General features: G+C 44.2%; 1 protein-coding gene across 2 annotated transcripts in view; it reads left to right on the top strand.

Moving 5' to 3' along the window:
* Positions 1 to 26,382, top strand: part of SLC12A4 (solute carrier family 12 member 4) — a 425,396-nt gene that overhangs the window by 243,406 nt on the left and 155,608 nt on the right. For both annotated transcript variants that reach the window (XM_069216265.1, XM_069216266.1), the window contains exons 9-10: positions 6,696 to 6,860; positions 12,953 to 13,051. In XM_069216265.1, the coding sequence (XP_069072366.1) occupies positions 6,696 to 6,860; positions 12,953 to 13,051 (264 nt within the window). The remainder of the gene's footprint in view (positions 1 to 6,695; positions 6,861 to 12,952; positions 13,052 to 26,382) is intronic.

The raw sequence follows: 26,382 nt of genomic DNA, 5'->3' as shown, positions 1-26,382 counted from the left end.
TAGACAACATGTACACATCCCTCCTGTCTGAAAATTTCAGAGCTAGCAGCTCATTATTCCGCAAGGCACTACACTGTCCCCTCAAGTTTTTTATAGACAAGCTGCCTTGGATAGCCTTTCCGGTTAGAACGGATTGTGCCACAAGCGACAGTGTCCACTCTAAACAACTCCTTGAACAACTGCACTCCAGTGTAGAAATTATCTACGTACAAATGGTGACCTTTGTTAAACAGCCGTCTACCAAGTACCCACACAATTTTTTCACTAACTCCAGAAGTGGCCGGACAACCAGGAGGGTCAATACTGGAATCCCTACCAGTGTTGACCAGGAAATTATACACATATCCTGTACTGCTTTCTGACAGCATATACAATTTAATCCCATACCGTGCCCTCTTACTAGGAACGTACTGCTTAAAAACTAAACGCCCCTTGAAAAGGACCAACGACTCGTCCACACTTATCTCCTTGCCTGGAACATAGACCTCTGAAAACCGATCTACAAAATGATCAAGGACAGGCCTAATCTTAAAAAGCCATTCACAATCAGGGTGATCTCGTGGCACGGCTAAAGCATTGTCTACAAAATGCAGCATACGAAGAAGAAGCAAATACCAATTGCGTGTCATAGTTGCTGGAAATATAGTCGTTGCCATCATGGGACTAGTAGACCAATAAGAAGCCAGTGACGGCTTCTTGATCAACCCCAAAAAAGTCAAACCTAAACTTTTTCATCTCTTCCAGATATGTGGGAACCCACTGAGTAGCTCTAGACTGAGGCTTAAGTCTGGCAGCGTTGACCCTCAAATATTGCTCTGCATACAAATTAGTCTGCTCCACAATCTCTTCCAAAAATACATCGTCCATAAACAAGTGTAAGAAATGGACAGGCAAAAAGTTTTCCGTATTGACTCTACACTCTGCGAGACCAGTAAATGCAGGTAATTGTGGCTGCTCCATGTTTGGGGCAATTCAGGTGTCAGGTCTTCTAATGGGAAACCCTTCAGCTCCAGGCTGCTGCACTCTTGGCATATCAATGTCCTCCTCTACAACAGGCCCTTCATCTGCACTGACAGTAGCTTCCTCATCAGAAGAATACTCTAGGACAGAAAACTCACTGCCAGAATCTCCCACTTCCTCCTCTGCCTCAGATGCAGAGTCAGTCTCGTAATCATGGTCTGAAGACGACTCAAGGAGCATGCCAACAGCCTGCTGAGCGGTCACTCTGTGGCCAGCCATAATCCTCACTAACAACAAATGGATTGCCAACAACAACTACCACTAAAATAAGTAATAAACAAAGTGTAGCTTTATCACAAAGAGTTACGTAATAAAAAACTATACCACTCACTTGCCTGAAAAAGCTACTCACCAAGAAGCTACTCTGCACAGACACAGCAATCACCAAAGATATCCCACTAAAAAGAAAAAAGCAAATTAGACATACGACAACACAAATATCATTGTGCTCAAATCTAAGGACAATTTCACACACAATACTGCATTTAGTACACCACCTACAAACATGTCATTCATGCATGTCAACAATACTCCTTTGGAGTAAATTGCTTTCACTTACCTAAAACATGCAACTATGCAAACCGCAGGACAACTACTGCCAAAACCGCAAGGAACCACAGCAAAGGAAGCAAAAGCGTTGAACTAGAAGAAAAAGAAGAAATAAATTGTTATCACAAATACAAATACTTCGCCAGTTGACAAACACCCCACCACCAAGAACTTAGGAATTGTCCCTGGTACCTAAGTGGATTCTGCCCCCCTTGGGGGCAGATGGGTGTATACAAAATTGGCCGATCTGCCCCCAAGGGGGGCAGAAATGGGCAACAGCTCAGTGCCCCCTTTAGGGGGCGACCCTTCCCAAAGGGGGCACCCCCAGCTCAGAACAAAAAAAAAGGGGAACAAAAAAAAAAATTCCCTGGCGTATTGGTGGTTTCTGCCCTCCTTGGGGGCAGATGGGCCTACAAAGGGGGCAGAGATGGCCAAAACAAACTTTCCCCACTTTGTGGGGGGCGACCCTTGCCCAAGGGGGGCCCCCAAACACCCACCACACACACACCACACAATCCCTGGTGCCTAGTGTGCTTTGACCCCCTCCCGGGGGCCAGATCGTCCAAAAACATGGCTGATCTGCCCTCGGGTGGGGCTAAACAGAAAAAAAAATAGCCCCCCGGGGAGTGACCCTTGCCCAAGGGGTCGCCCCCAAAATAAACATATAAAAGTAAATCCCTGGTGTCTAGTGGATTTCCCCCCCCCCCCCCGGGGCAGATCGGCCGAAAAATTGCTGATCTGCCCCCAGGGGGGGGGGGGGGGGCGAAATACTAAATAAAATAGCCCCCCAGGGGGTCACCCCCAAAATAAACTTATAATAAAGAAATCCCTGGTGTCTAGTGGATTTCACCCCCCCATCCCCCCTGGGGGCAGATCAGCCGAAAAATCGGCGATCTGCCCCGGGAGGGGGGGGGGGGGTGGGGGGGAGTGCTAAAAAAAAAAAAATAGGCCCCCAGGGGGGCGACCCTTGCCCAAGGGGTCGCCCCTAAAATAAACATAGCCCAAAAAATCCCTGGTGTCTAGTGGAGATTCCTGCTCCACGATTGCGGGCCCTGCCTTAGGAACCGGTGCCTTGGACGAGGTGACCTCGTCCAAGTCACCCGAGTGGTTAAAGCAAAGTCCTGTCATCTGTATAATGCTTCTTTTGGCCAGAGTCTGGCGCCCCCCAGGATCACTTGAGGCTTCCCCAGGGGGGCCGACCCCCAGTTTGAAGACCTCTGCTCTAGACAGCTGCTGACCCATAGCCAGATTTCAGTGATGCAGTTGGGTGGATGCATAGTAGAAGATCCTTAATGAAAGTGAGGTAACCCAGAGATAATATACTCAAGGTAAATAAGTAATAATAGTAACAATGAAAATATAAATATTGCACAGTGGTATTTTTGTTTGCTAATAACTTTGGTGCAGTTGAACTAAAAAAAAAAAAGGGGGGGGGCTCCAAAACACAATTTCCCAAAGCAGTTTACATTAGGATTTTTTAAATAGCACTACCACCAAAATGGCAGAACGGAATTACACAAAATTGGGCAAAAAAGCTCAATCTTTACCCAGAAAGAGCGCTTTTTGTGATTTGGTGTTAATCCGTTCAGTAGTTTTTACAAAATTATGGTTTCATGCCGCAGTACCTTTGTGGAGGATTCATTAGGATTTGTGAATTTGCATGCTCTAACTATGCGATCTGATTGGCATGCCGCAACCTGCAGAAAAAGTTGCAGCCACCATTTTAGGACTCGATGACTCACCCCGTCTCCTAGAGAATGGGAAAAAACAACTTACGGGGAAGCGCTTTTTGTATGCTCCTGAGTCAAACTAAAGTAACGTTTTTTGTTTTTTTTTCCTACAAGTCCTGGATGTGTGGATCCACCATGATGATGCTCAGTCCCACCACATCCATGTAAATTTGCAGGGGAACCGTAGATCTGTGTCATCACGGACAACATAAGGAGTAGGCGCTGGGCATTGCAAAACCATGGGGGTTGGATGCTGAATGGCAGACAGGCCCTGCACCCAATCCCATGTTGCTCACAGTATAGTAAAAAGTGGTACTAACCTGTTACAAAATGCCTAGAAATCACTGAAAAAAAGCAAAAGATTAACTATAAAAAAAAACACACTGAAATTCACCAGTTTTAGTTAACTGAAGAAACTATAACTTGCACCCTTGCCATACACTGCTTATGACCTCATATTCTACATTTCCCATGACATGTTGTATGACATCACAAATTACATCGCTGATGACATCTGAAATGACATTTCTTCAGTTAACTACAACTGGTGAATTAAAGTGGTAGATACACTTATTGTTTTACTGCTATCTGATCTTGAGCTCTGACATTTACAAGTTGTATTGTTTTGAAGCCAGTTTGTGAGCCACAGGATGCAGTGTGACTCCTCATATATTGCTTTTTTGTGCCTTCAGATTCAGATGCTCACTAAGTAGGCTCATAGGTTTGCAGTATTAAGCACACTATTTTATCTTTGCACCAGTGATGGTCATCGATCACTCACTCAGTGGTTGTTATTCAGCAGCGTCGGGGCATGCTCCTTTGGTGACTGAATAAACTTCGCAACATGGCATCTTATCCAGCAATGATTACAAGTGATGGAATGGTCACTGTACCAATATTGCTCTCACTGCCACTCTCAATACCTGGGGATTGATCACCATGAGGTGTGCAATTTCTGCCAGGACCATGCAAGCAGCCAAATATTCAGGTCAAAGAAAACTCTTTGCTATAGAAAGGATGCCAGCGTGCACACATTATGCAGCTGGAGTACATGTCTGAGACCCTGGAGGAGGACGTGACTGCCTTTGATGCCAATAAAGGGGAATAACCTGGATCTTTAGGGCTACATCCAAGAAAGAGACCTACCAGCGGATCTGATGATGAACAAGAGATGGTTCCAACTTTGAAGTCCAACACTTCGATGAAGACTATTTTTGTGAACCGTGAGTGTAACTCATGATAAACATAAGACCTCTCCCCTAGCTGAGGCAGAGACCTACTTTAGTGGGAGTATGGCTTCAAGTCTTTAGTATGTTGGCAATGGCAATCATGGGCAGCGGGCACGCCTCGAACAGGGTCTTGTCAGCACCAAAAAAAGCCAACCAAGAGTGTCATGATTCTCCAAAAAAACAAACAATAGGATACCTACAACACATTCTGCCTCTTTTCACACAAACCATCACATCATAGTCTGCACGCTCATGATCTTTCCAGGGATGATGGCATCCTACATCGCAGTAGTCCCATATGCATGGTTGCATATAGGGCCCTTGGAAGATTTGTCTGACAGTCCAATGGTGACAAGCTCAGTATCAGTGGGAAGATTTATTGTTGATACAAGTCAAAGCCACCACTCACTGCGGTCGTGGACACCTACCAACAAGTCACAAAGCAAGCTTTCTGCAGATCCTGTCCAGCATGTGATCCTTACTGTGAATGCATCCCTCCTAGGGTGGGTGCCCACATTTGCTATCTTTTAACGTTGTTCAGCCTATCAATCTGCCAATGTTTTTTACTCTGCATCACATTCCAAATAAAGAGGAGAGAGACTGTGGGCTGGCCACGAATTGGGCTTTGCGCTAATGCATTGATTGCACATAAGATCACAGTGTGGATGATTAATTCTTTGTGGGATTCTCTGGAGCAAAGAAGGGAAGGTAGTACAAAAAAACTTGTGAAGGTGGATAGACATCTGCATCAAAATCTGCTATGCACTTGTCAAGAAGAAAGCCGCTGAAGCTACGTTTCTCCAGGGATAAGCCTGAAAAAATAGCATTGTCAAGAGGGATGTTGGTGCTAGATACCTGCCAGGTTGCCATGTGGACATCAATCCACGGTCACAAAGCATTGCTCCCGAGACAATTTGTTCCAGCGGGAGGAGAGTGGGGTAGAGGAACAAGTTACTTATGTTCGTTAACGTGGCTTCAGACCTGCATCATTTTTGGGGAGAAATACATGTTTTTCTTAAAGCGTGATTCATCTGTATTATTCCAAATAATCTCCGAATTCTGTAATACTCCTGTGACTTCTTACAGTTTTATTGTTTAATTAGTCTGAAAGGTCTCCCTCTGTAGCCTGCAGTAATTGTTTTTCATCTTATTTACGACAGCTCTGTATCTTCTGTTTAATAATTTTGCTGTATGCCAATAATGTGTATCCATAACCTACAGACTGAAAATCATCAGTGTCATTAACTCTACCACTACATATCTATAAGAACAATCTCCTCCCTGGAATTGTGATTGTGCCAACATTAGCATGATATGTCTATGAGCTGGGGACCTCACGCTTCACTTTAGAAATGGCAGCATTTCCCCGTTATCAGTTTCCATTTTAAATCAGAAGAACACTTCTTACTCGAACAGGATCCTTAATTAATGCCCTTACCTGCACCCAATCTAATCTCATTTTGTGATCTACTGGAAGAAATCAGACTTTTACCAGTTCTTAATATACATGTAAATGTAATTGCCTAGACTGGGATTTCCTGTTCATTTGTAATGCATTTGTTTGGAAAACTTCAATATAATTTATTTCCAAATATTTACCTTTAAAGTTGTCCAGATAGTCACAACTAGGTTATACCACACCTGTATACATTAACATGGGTAGAGAGGAAATAGGCCATCATGAAAGGGAGAGGCTTCACATGCCAGTGCCAGGATAGCCATCCAGGTGATAGTTGCACTTGACAAATATGCATACCATAATATAATATAGTATAACATAACACATGGTCACCATTCAAGTTTCAATTATTCATAACAATGCACCCAACCCAGAAATATAAGTGACTATCTGTTTTTAAGCACATACTCTCAATGTATCTTCTGATTTAGAGCCTATCAATAAATAAATGGTAGCGATACATTGTGGACCAGCCTGCTCATCCATATGCCAGACATGTTTTTTTTTTTAACTGCCTCTGCTTCTAATGTATGCATTTGTCAAATCTATCTAACAGAAGTCCTTATGCGAATATGTGCTAAACATAATTTTGAGTTTATTTTATACTGGACCTTTCATGTCTCTATAGAACTTCCCTTTCTTACTGCATAAGTATCCTGATGTATATAAAGACACATTGAAAACATTTTTATATTTCTTTTTAACCAGATAACATGTGGAGCAGTTACTTGGAGAAAGGAGAGATACTGGAGAAAGCTCATTACCCTTCAGTGGATGTCCTTGGTTCAAAGACAAACGTTCATATGTATGTTATTGCCGATATTGCCACTGCTTTCACTATACTGGTCGGAATCTTCTTCCCTTCAGTAACTGGTGAGATGGTTTGTATTTTTAAAACATCTAATTAAAAGCAATGATTATAAAGTTGAATTCAAGTCTCAGAACGAAATGTGAATCTAATGTCGTCAGATTTTACCAAGTTACTGCACATAAATTGTTGTGTAAGGTGAGGTACTTAACTTTGTGTCAAAGTCACCAGTCATTGGAAAGTGTTTTGAATAAATAAACAGCCAAAGCATATTTACTTTCACTCTTCAGTGTAGCCTTTGCACGCTGTTGATGGGTAGAATATTGCAATGAATTCTTGTTCCGTTTAATTGGGTGGAACTTACAGAAACCTCCAAGATCTCATTTCGTTCAGTATTAAATGTTGGTTTAAGAACTTAAGAAGCTGAATATTGCTTTAATGATGACAACTTTATTCAAGTGGCCTTAATTATTTGGAAAATGCTTCATTCACTTAAATAGTGGCTCTTGCCTGACCCAAGACTATTTAACCTACCGAAGAAATTGTATAGATGAAGGGTTGAAAGGGTATATTTTAAAACCTATGTAAACGAAAACGGTGGTCAATGTCTTTTCATCCTTAATATATTGTATAGTATAGAACATTATTGACATATCCCTTGACCAGCTTACCCAGACAACGCTGTATACAGTCTGTTTCTCTGCTATACCATTCCGTAGAGACAAAGTGCTTCACACTTGCTATTGATGGTGGCCTTTTTTGATGTGGAAGTCCTGCTTGGACAGTTTTTGCAAGCTCTCAAAAATCCTATTGAACACAATTGTTTCTTTTCAATCACTGAAAAATAAGATCATTGTTAATAATGTTGGGATATAAAATAAGTAATGAATGTGTTGTTTTTTAATTGAAATGTGCTTAATCAGATTAATCACCATAAAACATGAACATTTCTCTCACTATATCAGTAAAAGTGAGGTCTACTGATCAGTAGAGTTTATCAGCTAGAATGAACTGAATGGCTTGTAACTGAGACAGTGCACTGCAGCACTGAATTGTGTTAAAAGAAAAGGGATACCATTTGTTTTGAACTTGTGGTGTCCTGTTTGTAGTCCTATCTTGCTGAGTTGTAAATTATGTTTATTACTGTGAATTACTTCATTTGATCTTTAGTCAGTTAAAGTTTAGGATTATTATCCCAGAAAGGACTGCAATACTTGTTACCTGACTAGGCAGTGGATGTCTGTTGATATTACTTTGCTTATACAATAAAGACCTCTAGTTGCAGATTCCTTACCTTAGAATTTCCCCTAGGCGTCAGACTGGATCTGGAGATTTTTCTTAGAGAAATACCCTTGCGCGTCGGTTGATTCAGAGGGCGTCATTGGCATCGTAGTTGCCGTGATGACGTCGAAAGTAGTATATAGATGCCGCCTTCGCACAGTGACATCTGTTCTTTTCTTTCTTTGGGTTCTGCGCCGGCGGCTTCGGCTCCAGCCCCCAAGGTCACCTATGGATTCGCTTGCCAGTCGAACCTTTGAGACCTTCCCCAGCACCGGGTCGATTGTCGAAGCTCCTGACATTGGTAGTGCCCACTGTCGATGTTGACCCAATCCTTATCCCCGATGGCTCGGAGTCAGATCGGCATTGCCCGACACCACCTTAGTCTTCGATGGGGCCTATTTGCTCCAGGTCGGATTCAGACCCTTTTTCCTATGGTATGAATTTCGGGAGGGATTGGAGAGGTCTAACCTCCTGACAGAGTTGCTTCAGCCTGGGCTTCTACTTCAAAACCCCTTTGGCTATTCAATGAAGCCCTTACTGATGTCCTTTTGGGTACCTGGTCCAAACCCAACACAGGGGCTCCGGCGAATAGGACTATCCCACGCTGCCATCGGCCCACTCCAAACGAATCTAAATTCCTGTCCCAACACCTGAGAGTCTTGTCATGCAGGCTTTCGCCTCTTCAGGCGCATTTCCTTCCGCACCCCTGTACAAGAAATCAAGAAGACTGGAACAGATTGGTAAGAAGTTGTTTTCTTCCTCTAGTCTCGCTGCTGCGGGCTGTGTCTGAAGTAGGTCGTGGTTGTTATTCCCGCTACTTTCTGGTGCCAAAAAAGGACAAGGGCTTACGTCCTATCCTAGACCTTTGGGACTTGAACTACTTCCTCAAGAAGGAGAAATTCAAAATGCTCACCCTGGCTCAGGTTCTGTCTGCCTTGGACCCAGAAGATTGTATGGTAGCGTTGGACTTGCAGGACACTTATTTCCATATTCCCATCCTTCCTGCCCACAGACGTTACCTACGATTCATGGTAGGTCACGAGCACTTTCAGTTTACTGTGCTCCCCTTTGGCCTTACCAACACCCCTCGGGTTTCACAAAAGTGATGGCAGGAGTTGCAGCTCATCTGTGCAGGTTATGGGTGTCAGTCGTCCCTTACCTTGACGACTGGCTGTTGAAGGCGGACTCACCCCAGAATGTCGTCTCCCACCTTCAGACTACGGCGAACCTCCTGCACATGCTGGGGTTCACTATAAATGTGCCAAAGTCACACCAGACTCCTTCTCAGATGCTCCCTTTCATCAGAGCTGTTCTGGACACTGTGCAGTTTCGGGCTTACCCTCCCGAAAAGCGAGTCCAAGACATTCAGGCTATGATTCTGATCTTTCGGCCTCTGTCTTGGGTTTTGGTGAGACTGACTGTGAGGCTGTTGGGCCTCATGGTCTCCTGCATCCTGCTAGTAACACATGCCAGATGGCATAGGCGGGCTCTGCAGTGGAACCTGAAGTTCCAGTGGGTGCAGCATCAGGGGAATGTATCTGGCATGGTCCAGATCTCAGAGGGGAGTGCGAAGGACCAGCAGTGGTGGCTTTCGAATCCGCATTGGACCCACGGCAGATCCCTCTCTCTTCCCCAACCAGATCTCTCTATAGTGACAGATGAGTCACTTCAGGGTTGGGGCGGCCACATCGGAGAGGAGAGATCAGAGGCCTCTGGTCTCCGGCAGAGTCTGGGCATTGTATCAATCTTCTGGAGCTCCGGGCGAACAGGCTTGTGTTGAAAGCATTTCTTCCCTCTAGCAAAGGGAAAGAAGTGCAGGCGTTCACGGACAATACTACTGCCATGTGGTACTGCAACAAACAGGGCAGAGTAAGGTCCTGGTCCCTTTGTCAGGAGGATCTATGCCCCTGGACATGGCTGGAACGTCAGAACATTACCCTGATGGTTCAACATCTGGTGGGTTCCCTTAACACCAAAGCGGACAAACTCAGCTGGGGATGCACAGCCGATCACAAATGGTGTCTCCATCCGGAGGTGGCACAAGGTCTCTTTCAGCAGTGGGGAGAGCCTTGGTTAGATCTGTTCGCCTCTGCACAGAACGTGCAATGTCAGCTGTTCTGTGTGTTGGAGTTTCCAAGGCGGCTCTCGCTTGGAGACGCTTTTCATCTCAAGTGGAACTCTGTCCTCCTTTACGCCTTTCTGCCTATACCACTTCTGCCCAGAGTTCTCAAGAAGATCAGGAACGCCTGGGCCCAAGTCATCTTGGTGGCTCTGGACTGGGCACAGAGAGTGCTGGTGTCTGGTATCCAGAGCTATTGAGCATGTTCATCAATCCTCCACTCAGACTGCCTCTTCGGGCGGATCTTCTGTCGCAGCAACAGGGAAGGTTCTTCACCCAAACATGTCCAACCTCCGCCTTTATGCATGGAGATTGAGCAGGGACAGTTGATGACTTTTGATCTTCCACCCGAAGTCTGTGATGTTATCTTGGCAGCCAGGCGTCCCTCAACCAAAACTGAATACGCCTGTCGTTGGTATAATTTGCGGTATGGTGTACCAACAAATCAGTTGATCCCCTCTCTGCCCCTCTATCCGAGGTTCTTCTGTTTTCATTCTTCCTTTGGCCCAGCAGGGCTCTGCTTTGGGCACCCTTAAAGGCTATTTATCTGCTATTTTGGCCTTCGTCAGGTTACCTGATCAGCTCTCCTATTTTGAGTAGATTCCTAAAAGGCCTCACCCATTTATTTCCCCCCACTCCATTTATCATGCCTCAGTGGGACCTCAATCTTGTCCTTACTTATTTGATGTGTACTCCATTTGAGCCGATGCATAATTGTCTATTGCGGCTCCTCAACTTCAAAACTGTCTTTCTTGTTGCTATCACCTCTGCTCACAGGGTGAGTGAGATTCAAGCCCTTTAATCTAAACCTTCATACTGTCTGTGCACCCTGACAAAGTGGTGTTGCGCACTAAGGCTTCCTTTCTTCCTAAGGTGGTTACGCCTTTTCATGTAGGCCAGTCCATCACCCTGCCTACCTTCTACGCACCCCCACATCCTTCCCATGCAGAGGAGAAACTCCACCGTCTGGACCCAAAAAAGAGCATTGGCATTCTATCTTAATCATAATAAAATGTTTTCCGGGTGGAATATGAACTCCTTGTTGGGTATGTTGGTGTGAAATAAGGGAAGGCGGTGCTAAAGCGTACCATTGCTCGATGGGTGCTTCTTTGCATCAAAACGTGCTACGCGTTGGCCAAGAAACAACCCCTTCAGGGCTTGCGTGCTCATTCAACCCAAGCAACTGCTGCTTCCACTGCATTAACTCGCGGAGTTCCTGTCCTGGATATCTGCCAGGCAGCTACGTGGGTATCCCTGCACACGTTTGCTAAACATTACTGCCTAGATAGTCCAGTCCGTCCGGATGGCTACTTTGGTCGTTCGGTCCTGCAGGACTTCCTAGCATGATCTTGGTTCGCAGCCCACCACTGAGGAGGGCATTGCTTGGGCATCTATTCTAAGATAAGGAATCTGCAACTAGAAGTATCTATCAGATGTACAAGTTACTTACCTTCGGTAACAAAATATCTGGTAGAGACATATTCTAGTTGCAGATTCCTTACCGCCCGCCCATCCTCCCTGCTTGCAAACTGATTTCTAGGGACAGGGATTCCCCTTTCAGGTCCCTAGCTCTGGTGCACCAATCTCAGTGTTCTTAGCGGCTCTGCTCTGCGCTTTGGCGTGGAAAGTCATTCAAAGAAACTGACGTCACTGCATAAAGGCGGCATTTATATACTACAGAAGCTGCCGGCGCGTAACCCGAAGGCCCCTCTACTGAACCCCTTGGGCCCGAAGGAGCCGTATCTGGGTTGGTCCACACAAAGATGAGGCGCATAGCCTCATAAAATTCTTTTAGTTGGGCAGGGGTCGCTCCAGCTCTGGGAAAATCGTGGAAGCGCGGAGCCGACCCAGACTCTGGCTCCACAGACGGAGGCCTTGAGCTTCGCCGCTCTTCCTGCGTGAGCCAAGTGACTGGGTGAAGTCAGAGAGTGATGGGATCTCTTCGACTTCTTCTTCTTCTTACCTTGACCCGAGGACTTTGAAGAAAACGCATGGTGATAGACTCCGCGAACAGTCTTGAGACCTTCCTCTCTAACAAGACAGAGACTTGCGTGAGTCAAGTTCCTGGCCGCCATTAGCTTTAGGGGCCGCTCCCTCAAAGCTTTTGGGTGCATGGTCCGGCACTCGGAGCACGACTTCAGGTCATGGTTGCGCTCGAGACACCACAGACAAACCTGATGAGGATCCATCACCGACATCGTGCAGTGACAGTCCTCGCATGTCTTGAATCCAGTCTTCGGGGATATGCTCGACGCACCAAATAACTCACTGGCAAACTTGACACAAAGGTCGAATTTGGTCAAAAACGGACTAGGGTAGCTCTTCTCTGGATCAGCGTGGGGCACGGAAAGAAAAGAACTAACGTCACTGCACGAAGGCAGCATATATATACTACTCACAACATCATCACAGCAACTACAACGCCAACGACGCCCGCGGAGTCGACTGACATCACTTACCAACGCACAGGAGTATCGCGCAAAGAAAAATCTACGGATCCAGTCTGAGGCCTGGGGGAAATTCTAAGGTAAGGAATCTGCAGCTAGAATATGTCTCTATCAGATATTTCATTAACAAAGGTAAGTAACTTATACTTTAGCCCTAATAAATTATATTCATGGACTAGCTGGTGGTAACCTAATTCACATTGTCTCCATACAAAAAATTTGAACATTTTAAAAGAAAGTGGCAAATGTAGACAAATGTATTTGGTAATGTTTGTGTTTGTTTTATCATTTAATTGTCATTATGTTTAAGGTATAATGGCTGGTTCCAACAGATCAGGAGACCTCAAAGATGCACAAAAGTCAATTCCGGTGGGGACAATACTTGCCATTATTACAACTTCTTTGGTCTGTATCCTTTTTAGGTCTCACCTGAGACAGCACAAGTGCAGTCATTTGCAACAACCTGTTGTTTCTTTAAATAAAAAGGGGGCTTTTAGCCTGCTCATTATTTCATTGGGTGGCTTCATTGTCACTCCTATTCTCTTCCCTTTTATTGGTGAGTTCATGTTAGCTTCTCTTGTGTTTTTTTCTTGATTGAAGCTTGAACTAAGTAAGGATTGATTTCTTGATTAGTATTATTCCCCACAGCATGTGCTCAGATTGTGGTCCATTTTTTTTTGCTTTTGCTTCCAAGACAACTTTAACCATCAAAGTTTGAGCTTGCATTTCCCGGTAGTTCTGATAGCTGAATGCAAACAACTGGCAATAACAAAGATTTGTCGCAAGTGACTAATGTCTGAAACATACATTTTGTCTGCCTGTTGATTTAATTGATGATGAAGCTGTAAACCTACTCCCTTAATTTGACTGTTGCCATACAGTATGTTTTTCTTAATTAACTTTTTCCACTGTTATATTTAGTATTTGTTGGTTACCTTTTTTATAATTTAGAGGATGTTTTATTCATCCTCAAACAGTGATTTCAAAAGGTTTATTTCACCCTTTTCTCCCTTTTGGTATATCGATCCCTGAACCCTAAAGTCACTCTTACCTTTAACCACCCCTATAACTAAAGTCACCCTTACCTCCCTTTACCTCACCCACCCCTAAACATAAAAATTCACCCTAACCTCACTTTATTTTGACCCACTCCTGACTCCTAAATTCCCCTTACATCCCTTTATCCACCAAAAAACGCATATGACGCTGCCTCCTTTTACCCTTACCCACCACGAACCTTAAAATCACCTTCATCTCCCTTTACCCAGCCCGGAAACCTAAAATCTTCCTTTTTACTATTTACCTCTAGTCACCCGAACCTTAAATTCACCCTTACCTTTTCCTCTATCCACCTGAACCCTAAATCCACCCTTTACCTCTGCTCATCTTGACCATAAAATCACTAACTCCATTTATCTCTACTCACCCCTATACTCTAAATACAGATAAAAAAACAAAAGCAGGCTTTAAAAAAAAAATATATACTTATCTGCTGTTAAAGGCTGGGTCTGTAGTTGGCAGAGGTATGCATTTTGTCCAAGTAGGGACCACAATCCTAGTCAAGGAAAGTCCGATACACACCCTAAATTAACCTCTGCTCACCCTCTGGTATCTTGGCACAGAGCGGTCAAGCCTAACTTAAGAGGCAATGTGTAAATTATTTGTGCAACACATCAATTGCAGTAACACAGAGAAAACACCACAAAAAGACTCCACACATTTTAGAAAAATAAAGAATATTTGTATGAGTAAAACAAGACTAAAATGACAAAAAATCAGTAAGTAGAACTCAAGATGTAAATTGTTAAAGATTAAACTGCAATATAGAGCTTAGGAGTCAGTATTGCTAAAAGGGTACTTGATGTTGCACTAGACCAGGGTAAATCCAAAGTTCAGGACAACTGCAATGGAGGACAGGCTGGCTACAGGACCCTTGCAGGCCCGCTGAAAAGTACCTTGGATGAAGAGTTGCGTTGAGGTGATGTGAAGTTAATGCATCTGTTCAGATCTGCGCAGTCCAAGGGATGCATCGACATCGAGATGCTCAGTCGTCATAGTGGAGTCCTCGAAGTGTGGTGTCTAACCCTTTGCGATGAAAGTGATGTGTTGTCATTGAACCACACAACTGGCGATGCAAAGGCGAGGCAGGGGGGCTGGGGCTGATGGTGATGTGTTAAGCCTGAGCCCTGCAATCATCAATGCACCGTCCTCATCCCCAGCAGCAATTCGTCAGCTTTGAGGGAGAACAGCTGCAAAGCCCACTTTCAAGGCCCTGGACTGAATTGGCACCTCTTGGAAGGACAGGACTCGCAGTTGGCAGAGTACAGCAGCTGAAGCAAGATTGAAGGAAGTTTTTTATGGCCCAGACATTTCAGGACAGGAGGCTAGCCAGAAAGCCATTGGAGTCACTTAGATTCTTGGAGGATGTAGAGCGGTAAGTCTAGTCCTTCTCACTCCAGGCACGAGGTAGCAGGCATCAGGCCAATACAGCAAAGCAGTTCAGCAGAGTGGCAGTCCCTCCTGGCAGCACAACAGACCTTCTTCCAGGTAGAATGTTCTCAGATCCAGAAGTATAGTGATTTGGTGGGGTTTGGGGTCCTGTATTTATAGCTAGTTGGGCCTTTGAAGTGGGGAGGCTTCACAGAGAGGACTTTGAAATGCACAAGGTCCCTGCCCTTCCTTCGCTGTCGCCAGACACTCTCCATGGGTTTATGCAGCTCTTTGTGGTGGGACAGGCACAGCTCTATTCAGGTGCAAGTGTCAGCCCCTACCTCCCATCTAGCCCAGGAAGGCCCATCAACCTGGTGATGGGATATCAGGATGTGAGTGGCACACCTCAGCTTCCTATGTGTGTGACTGTCTAGAGGGACTGCACAAAGCCCAGCTGTCACCCACCTCAAACGTGTTTTCAGGGACAGGCAGAGGCATAGAATGGTTAAAGTAAGAAAATGCCAACTTTATAAAAGTGGCATTTTCAGTCTTACAATTTAAAATCAGTCTTCTCCATAAGTTGTGTTTTTAAATTGTGAATCCAGAGACGCCTAACTCCAAATTCCTGTATTTTCCCAATTGGAAATCACAATTAAAACTGTATCAAGGTATTCCCAAGGGTAACCTAAGGGTAGCCTATGGAAGAGATAGGCCTTGCAATCCTGAAAAATAAGTTTAATAGTTTCACTACCAGGTCATGTTAAACTTAAAAGTACATGCACAATTTTTAAAATACACTTCACCCTGCTTTCAGGGGCCATCTAGGGCCTATCTTAGGGGTCATGTAAATGTAATAAAAAAGGACAGATTGGGCCTGGCAAGTAGGTGAACTTGCCAGGTCGAAATGGCAGTTTAAAACTGCACCCACAGGCTGTGCAGTGGCAGGCCTGAGTCATCTTTAAAGGGCTAGTGAAGTGGGTGGCTCATGCAGTACTGTAGACCCACTAGTAGTATTTAATTTACAGGCCCAGAGCACATGTAGTGCACTTTACTAGAGATTTATCAATAAATTAAGTATGCCAATTGCTGATAAGCTAATATATACATATTTTAAGTAGAGATCACATGCACTTTAGCACTGGTTAGCAGTGGTAAGGTAACCAGAGTTTGAAAGCCAACAAAAATGAATTCACCGAAGAGGTGGAGGAAGGCAAAAGGTCTGGTGTTGACCCTGCAGAAAGGGCCTGGTCCAACACCTGCATGGTAAAATACTGCATAGTAAGGACGGTTTCTTTTAAGGCAGGTCACAGCCGTGTCTGCTCTATAAACACTCTCCTGCCTTCATCCTAACACCTATAAATGTCTTCGGGCACTCTTGGTTATTTTATTCCTTTCAGTGTGTTTGGTGGACTCCTTCTGGTTAGACAGTTTGCCCACTTATTCCCCCCACACCCTAGGCTGTAAATCCCACCTGTGACACCAAATGTGCTGTCACTTGCAAGACATTTTATTTACTTACAGGAGATATAGGACCCACCCTTTGCTTTCCGTTGGTTGGCTTCACTATCACTCTCATTACTTTGCCTATCTTTGGTCAACAAATGCTGGCTTCACTTTGTCAATACACTGGACATGTTCCAAGAACTGCTTTGCTTACACCTTGTCCTTCCACTGCTCTTCACTTTCAGAGGTGCTTTTTTTCTATTTTTCTTGTACTCCCTTGCAATCTTCCCCCTCCTGCATTGTTGTTTCTTCAGCCCACGCACCCCATCTCACTCCTCTGTTGTCGCTTGTCTGGTCTACTCAGCCTACTCCTCTGCTGCTGCTTGGCCTGTCCAATCCTTCTCCTGAACCCACGCCCCACCCTGAATTGCTTGTACCCTTCCGCCCTGTCAGAAAAAAAGCTCACAAAATTCAAAACCAACAGTTTCCAAGATGCTACAAAAATACAGACGGCGCTCCACTTCATGTTCTGCGTGGCGTTTTTGGCAAAGGTCTCATGTGGGCCAAGATGACGAACTTCAGCTCAGAGATAAGATAATTAAACAAGTGAGTTGTTTTTCCTTGAATGCCTTTTATGTATTTGTGAGTTTAAACAAATCACAGATCACACCTATGGCATGATTCTTCTAAATTTTGACAACTTCAGGGTCCTTTAAGTAGATTGCAACCTCGCACCCATTTATGGATGGCAGTTATAATTTATTTTTGTTATTATGGGTAACTTTGTGTTTTCCCCAGCACGCTCAGCCTTTTGTGCACATTTACTACCACCATGAAAAAAAGATTGATGCATAAATGGGTATTTTAATTTCTAGTTGGTTTACGTTTGCTAGCAAGGGCTTATTGTCATATACATTGTGTTAGACCTGACAGCCTTAGGGTGGTCACCCCTAACTTTTTGCCTGCCTCCCTCCACATTTTGAATGCTGATTTTGCTGGTTTTAGGACTCTGCACACTTTACCTCTGCTACCCAGTGCTAACGAGCATATGCTCTCTCCCTTCATACATAACATTGGATCATACCCAATTGGATTATTTAATTTACTTATACGTCCCTAGTAAAGTGCACTACATGTGCCCAGGGCCTGTAACTTAAATGCTACTAGTGGGCTGCAGCACTGGTTGTGCCACCCACATAAGTAGCCCCTTAGCCATGTCTCAGGCCTGCCATTGCAAGGCCTGTGTGTGCAGTTTCACTGCCAATTCGACTTGGCATTTAAAAGTACTTGCCAAGCCTAAAACTCCCCTCTTTCTACATATGTCACCCCTAAGTAATCCATAGAGCAGTGTGCTGTGTAGACAAAAGGCAGGACATGTACCTGTGTAGTTTACATGTCCTGGTAGTGTAAAACGCCTGAGTTAGTTTTTGCACTGCTGTGAGGCCTGCTCCTTCAAAGGCTAACAATAGGGCTACCCTCATGTATTGGTTGAGTGGTAGCTGCAGATCTGAAAGGAGTAAGAAGGTCATATTCAGTATGGTAATACAAAATCCTGCTGACTGGTGAAGTTGGATTTAATATTACTGTTTTAGAAATGCCACTTTTAGAAAGTGAGCATTTCTCTGCACTTAAATCCTTCTGTGCTTTACAATCCACGTCTGGCTAGGTTCAGTTGACAGCTCCCTTGTGCATTCACCCAGACAAACCCCAAACACAGGATGCTCAGCCTCACTTGCATACACCTGAATTTTTAATGGGTCTTCCTAGGCTGGGAGGGTGGAGGGCCTGACATTTACATTTCAAAGGACAGTAGCCTGCCCTCACACACAGGACTGCCACACCCCCTACTGGGACCCCGGCAGACAGGATTGAACTGAAAGGGGACCTTGTGCACTTCTAAGCCACTCTTTGAAGTCTACCCCACTTCAAAGGTACATTTGGGTATTTAAACAGGGCCTCTGCCCCTACCAACTCAGCCACTTCCCGGAGAAGAGAACCAGAATCTGCAAAGCTGCCAAGAAGAACTGCCTGGCTGCCCAAAGGACTCATCTGACTGCTTTCTGTGAAGGACTGCTGCTTTGCTGTTCCTCTGCTGCCTTCCTGCTCTCTGGATGTGCTGAGAAGTGATTTCCAAGGGCTTGGAAAGAGCTTGCCTCCTGTTCCCTGAAGTCTCAGGACCAAAAAGACGTAATCACTGCAAAAGAACTCCTTGTGCGGCGAGAATTGATGCACAGCCTGCCAGGAACAATGCACAGCCTGCATCACAGTGAAAAATGTACTGCACGCCGAACCGGAACGACACAGCCCGCCTTTGCAATGAGAAGATCAATGCAGCACCAGCGTATTTCAGCTTGATCTTCACTTTATGCTAGGTGTGTTTTGTTCCCATCCTACATTTTACATCTGCACATCTTTCCATACCTGATATTCATGTGCTTTCTCAAGACTCACATTTCCAATGCCTGGAATACTATCAACCCTCAACCATAGCCACCCATACGGAAATTCCTGCTCCACCCATGAACACATAGGTGATCATTATAACAATGGTGGTAAAAACCGCCTACTGCCATGGTGACGGCTGCCAACATACCGTCACCCCGGCTACCATCCGTCCGCCATATTATGAGCACTGCCGGACTTCTGCCACAAGAAGGGCAGAAATCCGGCAGTGATCATACTGGGGGATGGTGGTAAGCTGGCGCTGCTTCCACCAGCACCGCCCCGCCAGTAGAACGGCACCAGCCATATCATGACCTGTGATACAGCCTGGCGGTGTATTGCTGGTGGTAGCAGTGCCCCTCCCCATTCCCTGCCGGAAGACCTCCTCAACAAAGGTAAGTCAGGCTTCCTACAGGGGAGGGTGTGGGATGTTGTGTGTGTGTGTGTGTGTCTGAGTGTGAGCATGAATGTGTGAGTAGTGTGAATGCGTCTGTGTGTGTTGTGGTGTTTGTGTGGTTGTGCATGTGAGTGAATCCATGTAAGAATGGTGAAGTATATGCCAATGTGAGTGATAGGGTGTATGCGTGGTGCGTGTCTACGGGTGTGTGCATGTATGGGGGTGGGCAAAGAGTTTGAGGATCGGGGGATGAGGGGGTGTGTGTTGGGGGTGGGGGAGTCACCTACCGGTAGGGTCTAACACCATGGTTGTCGTGGCATTGCTAATGCCACGAAAACCATGGTGGTAGGCAGGCTCATAATGCCACCGGCGGTACTATGCAGGCCGCCGGGCTGGAGACTGACATCTCTGGCCCAGCGGCTGACACCTTCATGGCAGTATGAATGGAGAAGTGGCGGGTTGGCTGCAGCCAACCCGCAATTCTCATAATGTGGCGGTATGTACCGCCAGCCTGTTGGTGGTACTACCGCCACATTTACACTCACTGCCGGAGTCATAATGACATCCAGAATCTATTACCTTGGTTTTTATTTCAAGGGCTTGTATCCTGTACCACAACACTCCAAAAAAGCTCACACACAGCTTCCTGACAACAACTCTGAGTACAAACCGGGTGTAACTCCCTGTAACAATAATGCCAAAAAAGTTCCATGTTTGAGTCCTATCACCTATAGTTCCGCAAACACGCAACCAATCAAGCTTCTTCTCCATGACAATCCTAAACAGACTTCCTGCACTCTATTTATCTCCAAAAAGAACCTATTCCTCATTTAAAGCCAACCATCAAACATAAATCTGTTTCTACGGTCATCCCAATGTTTCATAAAAGGTCAAACCTGACTTCTGTCACCCTCGCATCTCCAAACAGTGCTATACCAGGATCTTACCCCACACTCTGAAGAACCCATAATTGAAATAGTGAACGACCCCCAATACTTATCTGAATTATATCTGGGGGACTTTTTAATTACACTGGCATAATTGTCCTAATTGGCACAAGTTTGCATAACAAAATGTACATGAAATTAATGGTTATGCCATTATGCTCTTTGTGTAATTTCAGGGAGAAAACAAATGCAAGTTGGACCGTTCTGGTAATTTTTTAATGCGAGCAGTATTTCAGGTAGATTTTGCTCACCCGAGCAGACCATGTGGGTAATTTTGGAGTGCAAAACTACAAATCCAAATGAGTGGCAGTGTTTTGAATGTGAGCGGCTGGAAATCAATTCAACATTACGTTTTTGGGTTTCATTTTTACCTGATTGGACCATTTGGGTAATGTTTCGAGTGTGAGATGTATTTCACATAATTAATTGTAATTTTAGTTATTTTGCTTAATTACATTTCTGCAAATTATGCAAGTTTTGTACATCCCTTATTTGAATATCTGGTGTACTACCTCCGAACATCCCGTCAAACACACATTTCATCCCTGACAATGTGCCAGCCCTAACTCTCCTGAAACTCAACCTGTTTCTTAGTGTCCTTCCCTTTCACTCCCTATCACATCATGAACCCATGCACCAAAACAGCAACTCGACTCAAACACACCACTATATTTGGATTCTCCTCCCAGGCTCTTCAGTGTACATCCAAATCCTGGATTCATGACCCTCAATTCTTCATTTCTGTAGTAAACATCCCATACTTAGTCTCTCTTCTTCTCTTTCAAGTAGCTCACAACAAAGGCATGCAGAAGAAAGGAGGGAGTAAGGAACACTGTGTCTTGTCAGGCCATGCCTCTGTTTGATGAATTTCATAACAAGGTTGTCTCCTCTAGCAGAATTATAATCCAGAAGGTGTCTGTATAGAACAGGGCAGATGGAGCATGATGTAGGCCATTGAGTAACATCACAGCTCACTTTTCTACCCCAGTGAAGCAGCCCAGCAGCTCATGTGCATTGGACGTGCAGTGAGCAAATAATATCTTGCAGACTTTTTCCAAACAGTGTGATAGTAAAGTAACACTACCACCCATGTGAGAAATGTCAAACTAGAATGCATTGATGCATTGCTTTCATAGTGAATATTGGGAAAACCATTTTAAATAAACCGATTTTAAAGTAATATTATGAATCGCAAATGTGCCCAAGCATGGATTATTTCCCAGTTTAACCATTTAACTTTGAGGTGCAAGATTCTCTGTCGAGGTAGTGCAGCTAGAAATAGAATCGTAAAATTTGCTATTTGATAATCTAGCACCAATATAATCCCTTCTTTGAGATCAGGTTGTTTAGCTAAAGAGGAAGCACTCCAGTAACGTAATTATTACATTTATTGGAGAGTCTGAGAAACATCCGATCATAGGAAACATCCAACTCGAATAAATTCTATGCATACTCCCTTCTAAATCAGTGCTTTTCTGACTCCTTTCCCAGGTGCTGACGATGGTCCAGAATCCACTACTGGAAAGATTCTTCTCACTTATCCCTTTTTTCCAACTTTCACTTTGACCAAGCACACAACAAGTTCTCACCTGGCTACACGATCCACATTCCACAAATTACCACCTAGCACCCTCTCTGTATTCAACTTTACCTCTTCCACATACTCCAAACTGTTGACTGTAAAAAACACCCCTTTCTGTCAAACCCTGGCTCCTTTACCGTAATTACCCACATATAATGTGTTAAAACAACCATACTCCTAACTTTGAGCCCGTCTGTCATATCCACATGCTCTTTCATCTTGTTCTAATTTGGTATCTTCTAACTATGCAGTTTCAATTTTTACCTTTACCAACTGTTTTTATTGGAATCTTTCTAGTATATCATGCAATGTGAGCATGCAACACAAATCAACCTGTAGCATTGTGATAAATTACAGTCAGTATACACAGCTTTATTTCGATCAATTGACCATAAAAGCACATAAAACCAGCTAGCAAAAATGCAAGAATAATCATTTGATAAGATACAGCAACTACAAATTAATAAATTATTTAAAATCATTAAAACATTAAAACAATAAAAGCTCAAATTGCACATAAAACTCTAAGAAGAGGTAATAATCTCAAATTGCTTTTGGAAGCGGCAACGCATGCGCCATGCTGTTACTAAATACTAGCTCACAGGGAGAATTACATCAGCTGAATTATGACTTTTTAACACCCGTAGAGCCAAGGAGCAGATCTTAAATCCCATAGCCCTACAAGTGTTGCGAATCCATTTCGATCGCAGGTTCGCATAAGCTAGGCAAAAGAACATAAAATGTTCAATTGTTTCGGAGGTACTGCCACAAGCGGGGCATATATCAGGAAGACCAATCGGTTCCCACCTGTGGATCAGTGACATCAGGGGCAGAGATCCAAAACGAAACCTTGCATATAGGCTTTTGCCGTGCAGATCCGGTATAATGTCCAAATAGGTTTCAAACTTTGGAGTCCATTTAAGATCAGTAAAAAGGTTAGTTAAACGGCCATGAGATTTACAAGTTATGTTATTATCCCTGACAAAAGACCAATAAGTTAACTTTAAGACGTTTTTGTGCCGTCTCTCTAATTTGCGGGGATTTTCCCAGTAGTCACCCAAGCCCAGCAAACGGAGCCCGTGGGACACATGATAAATCCAAGGGACAATATTGGCATTTTTACATTTTAATAGGTCAAGTAATGAGATCTTATATATATCTAGTTCAGGGGTAGTCCACAGCCTGATCCAGTACAAGAGAGGTCTTAAAGTAGCCAGATCTGCTGCTCGACTTAACCCCAGATCCTAAAATACTGGGAGCAGGGGTGTGGAGCGTGGACACGCTACCAGGGCCCTCGCAAAGTTGTTTTCTCCCACTGAGATCTTGTTACAGTTGGAGAAACCCCATACCTCCGCTCCATACAGAGCTGCACCCTGTGCCTTGGCTATATAAATCTTCAATGCTGGAGAAACAGCTTTTGTAAAAGAGCCCTGGTAAAAACGCAATATGGACGAAGCTCTATGTTGTAACAACCCTGCGCTTTTTGTGATCTGCTCTTCACATGATAATTTACTAGTCAACCTGACTCCCAAATAATCTATAGAGCTAACTTCCTTCAGGAAAACTCTATCAATGTGGATGGAACATCTTTTCCTAGGCCCTTTGGATAACACCATTAGTTTTGTTTTGTCAATGTTAACTTCCAACCCATGATCGCGACAAAATGAGTAGAATCGATCAACAAGGATTTGTAAACCCATCTGTGTCTTGGAAATAAGGAGCGAATCGTCTGCGAAAAGCAGAATAGGAATTTTTTGTGTATTCAGGGAGGGTGCATCATTCTGCCATGTGGACACAGCCTTCACTACTGCGTTAATAAATAAAGTAAATAATAAAGGGGCTAGCACACAACCTTGGCGAACTCCCCTTCTAATTGGGACCTGTTCTGTCAATTCGCCTTTTTCGCCCCACCTCACTTGGGCATAAGTGTTTTCGTGCAAATGTTTTAGCAGGAGTAGTAAGTCCTCTGGAACTCCCAGGCTGCCCAGCACTTCCCATAATTTAGCTCTTGAAACCAGATCAAAAGCAGATTGCAGGTCTATGAATACTACATATAGACTTTGCTTAGCGATAAGGACATATTTCCAGTACAATATAGCCAGTCGGAAGACCTGGTCTACCGTGCTGGTTTTGGCACGGAACCCGGCCTGTAGTTGAGAAAGAATTTGACGCTCCTCAACCCAGCTAGTTAGCCTCTGCAGGATTTGTTTTGCAAAAATCTTTTGCATGTTATCTATAAGGCTAATTGGCCTGTAATTGGCTGGGAAGGTTAGCATTTCCTTTTTTGTAGATGAGTACAATTTCAGCCCCCTTCCATGTGCCCGGAATTTGTCCCCCTGAAGCTATGCTATTAGAAACGGCATTGATGTACCAGGCCCAGATATTTGGTTCAGATTTATACAAATCTCCAGGGAGTTTGTCCGGTCCGGATGCTTTGCCAAGTTTCAGACTGTTTATAGCCTCAAGAGTTTCTTCTACTTTGAAGGTAAGATGACCCTTGGGGATACACTGGGCCCCCACTTGAACTGACGTGCTGGGGTCAAATCCGGTAACATAGGTGAGGGGTTGACTACATTGCTGTCCGTTAAGCCCTCTGATAGGGCATAAAGAGTGGAAAAATGTTCTACCCAGCTTTCTGGTTGTATGTGGTTGCTGGGACAACTCCTACCTCCATTTTCTCTTTTGGACAGGAGTTCCCAAAAGCGCTTATTATCCTTCTCTCTGGAAGCATTTAATAATTCCTGCCACAGGGAGTCCTCCCACTGCTTTTTTGAATTAGACACGGTTTCTTTATATAGAGTCCTAGCTTGCTTGATCTTCCCCTGGGATCCAGACATTACTACTGCTTTAAGCCCAGACTTAGCCTTTGAGCACCGCTCGTCACACCATCCTTTGCGTACCCCTTTCCCTTGACATGGCTTTGCCCGCCTTGCTTGATAAAAAAAAAAAAAAAACGTAGCTGGATAGCCATATCATGGATTTTTAGAATCGGAATATTCCCTGCAGTCTGCTCTTCGTACTCGGCCAAGTTATTTTAAAAAATGTGATATATTGCTCTGATATGATATGGGTTAGACATCACTTTTGGCCAAGTAACCTTAGTAAATTTATTGTTCCAGCATAGTGGCGGGATTATTGTAGCATGATTATTATGTGTTCTCCTGAACATTTCTCCAGAAATGGTTAGAAGCAGGGGAAAGTGGTCACTATCACTTCTCACTATTACTTCCATATCTTCCAGATGGGGCCATATTCTAACATCAACTAAGAAATAATCTATAGTACTTGTAGAACTGCCCCTTTTGAACGTAGGTACAACGTTCATATCAGATGGCGTCCTGACATTTTTTGCAGGGCCGAGTAATAGAAAATTGCGGGATCCCCCACAACTCATCCTCTTCATCAGTTAGATCGTTCATAAGGGTGGAGGGTTCAAAGGTACAATTAAAATCTCCGGCTACAATCAAAATAATCGAGGGGTGGAGGCTTCCCACGAATTCGGACAAAATGGCCAAGGTATGAGACTCAGAGCTTCATGAGACCGATCGTATATATACATTAACAATAACAATTGATAGAGTTTTTTTAAACATAATACACATGGCTTCTATATCTACAGAATCAATTTCCAAAAGCTTGTAATCACACTGCAGATTCTTGTTAACAAGTAATAACAACCCACCTTTCGCCCGGCCCAACCCCTTCTCTGAAGGTGTAGCAGGGACACTAAATGAAAGAAATCCATCTATAGTAGTAGTGTCCTCTGCCCAAGTTTCTTGAAAGAGACAAACATCTATGTCCTTGATAAAAAAGGCCCATTCGCCATCATCTAATTTCTTTGCCAACCCAGCAAGATTCCAGGACATGAGTTCTAATGTGCATTTGCCTTTGTTTGTCACCACAGTTGAACAACCTACGTCCCCTGTGCCCAGATCATTGGTACAAATATCAAATGTTGGTACTCTATTATTCCCCTTTAAATGTAAGACCTTGGGCTGGCCATCACATGGGTCACTGGTTCAAGAGTCAGTCATTCAGCAGCAGACGGCAGCCCAAAATCGGTAGCTGCCTTACATACAACACCTCCACAGGAACTAGTTAAGCCATCTGGTCCATCCAGTCCGCTATCTGGTCCATGGTTGTGTGGGTTTGACATAAGTCTTATCCCCCCCATGTTTGCTGCTCTGTTCAAGTGGGTGCGAGAGTCAAAATCCATGATTTGAGTCGCTATAGTCTCATCTTGAAAATGGATAGTAATTATGTCAAAATTGGACCCTAAGATGCTGTTCCTCTCGGCCGATGTTATATCCGAGCGAATGACAGAGAGGCAACTTTGTTGGGAACGTATCCAATATATGACATTATTAATCAAGGAGGCTTGGTTCTCAACTGACCCTGGCAGTAGTTTTGGAACATTAGTGAGATAGATTTTATTTGTTCCATAGTTTGTGCACAAATCTTGTTCTTTGTTAACTGTGTTCTCAATATTGTTACCGGGG

This window comes from Pleurodeles waltl, chromosome 12 (genome assembly GCF_031143425.1).
Source record: "Pleurodeles waltl isolate 20211129_DDA chromosome 12, aPleWal1.hap1.20221129, whole genome shotgun sequence".
In the NCBI taxonomy this organism is placed as follows: Eukaryota; Metazoa; Chordata; class Amphibia; order Caudata; family Salamandridae; genus Pleurodeles; species Pleurodeles waltl.
Note: the sequence above shows the minus strand (reverse complement) of the source record. Positions and strands in the feature narration are given on the sequence as shown.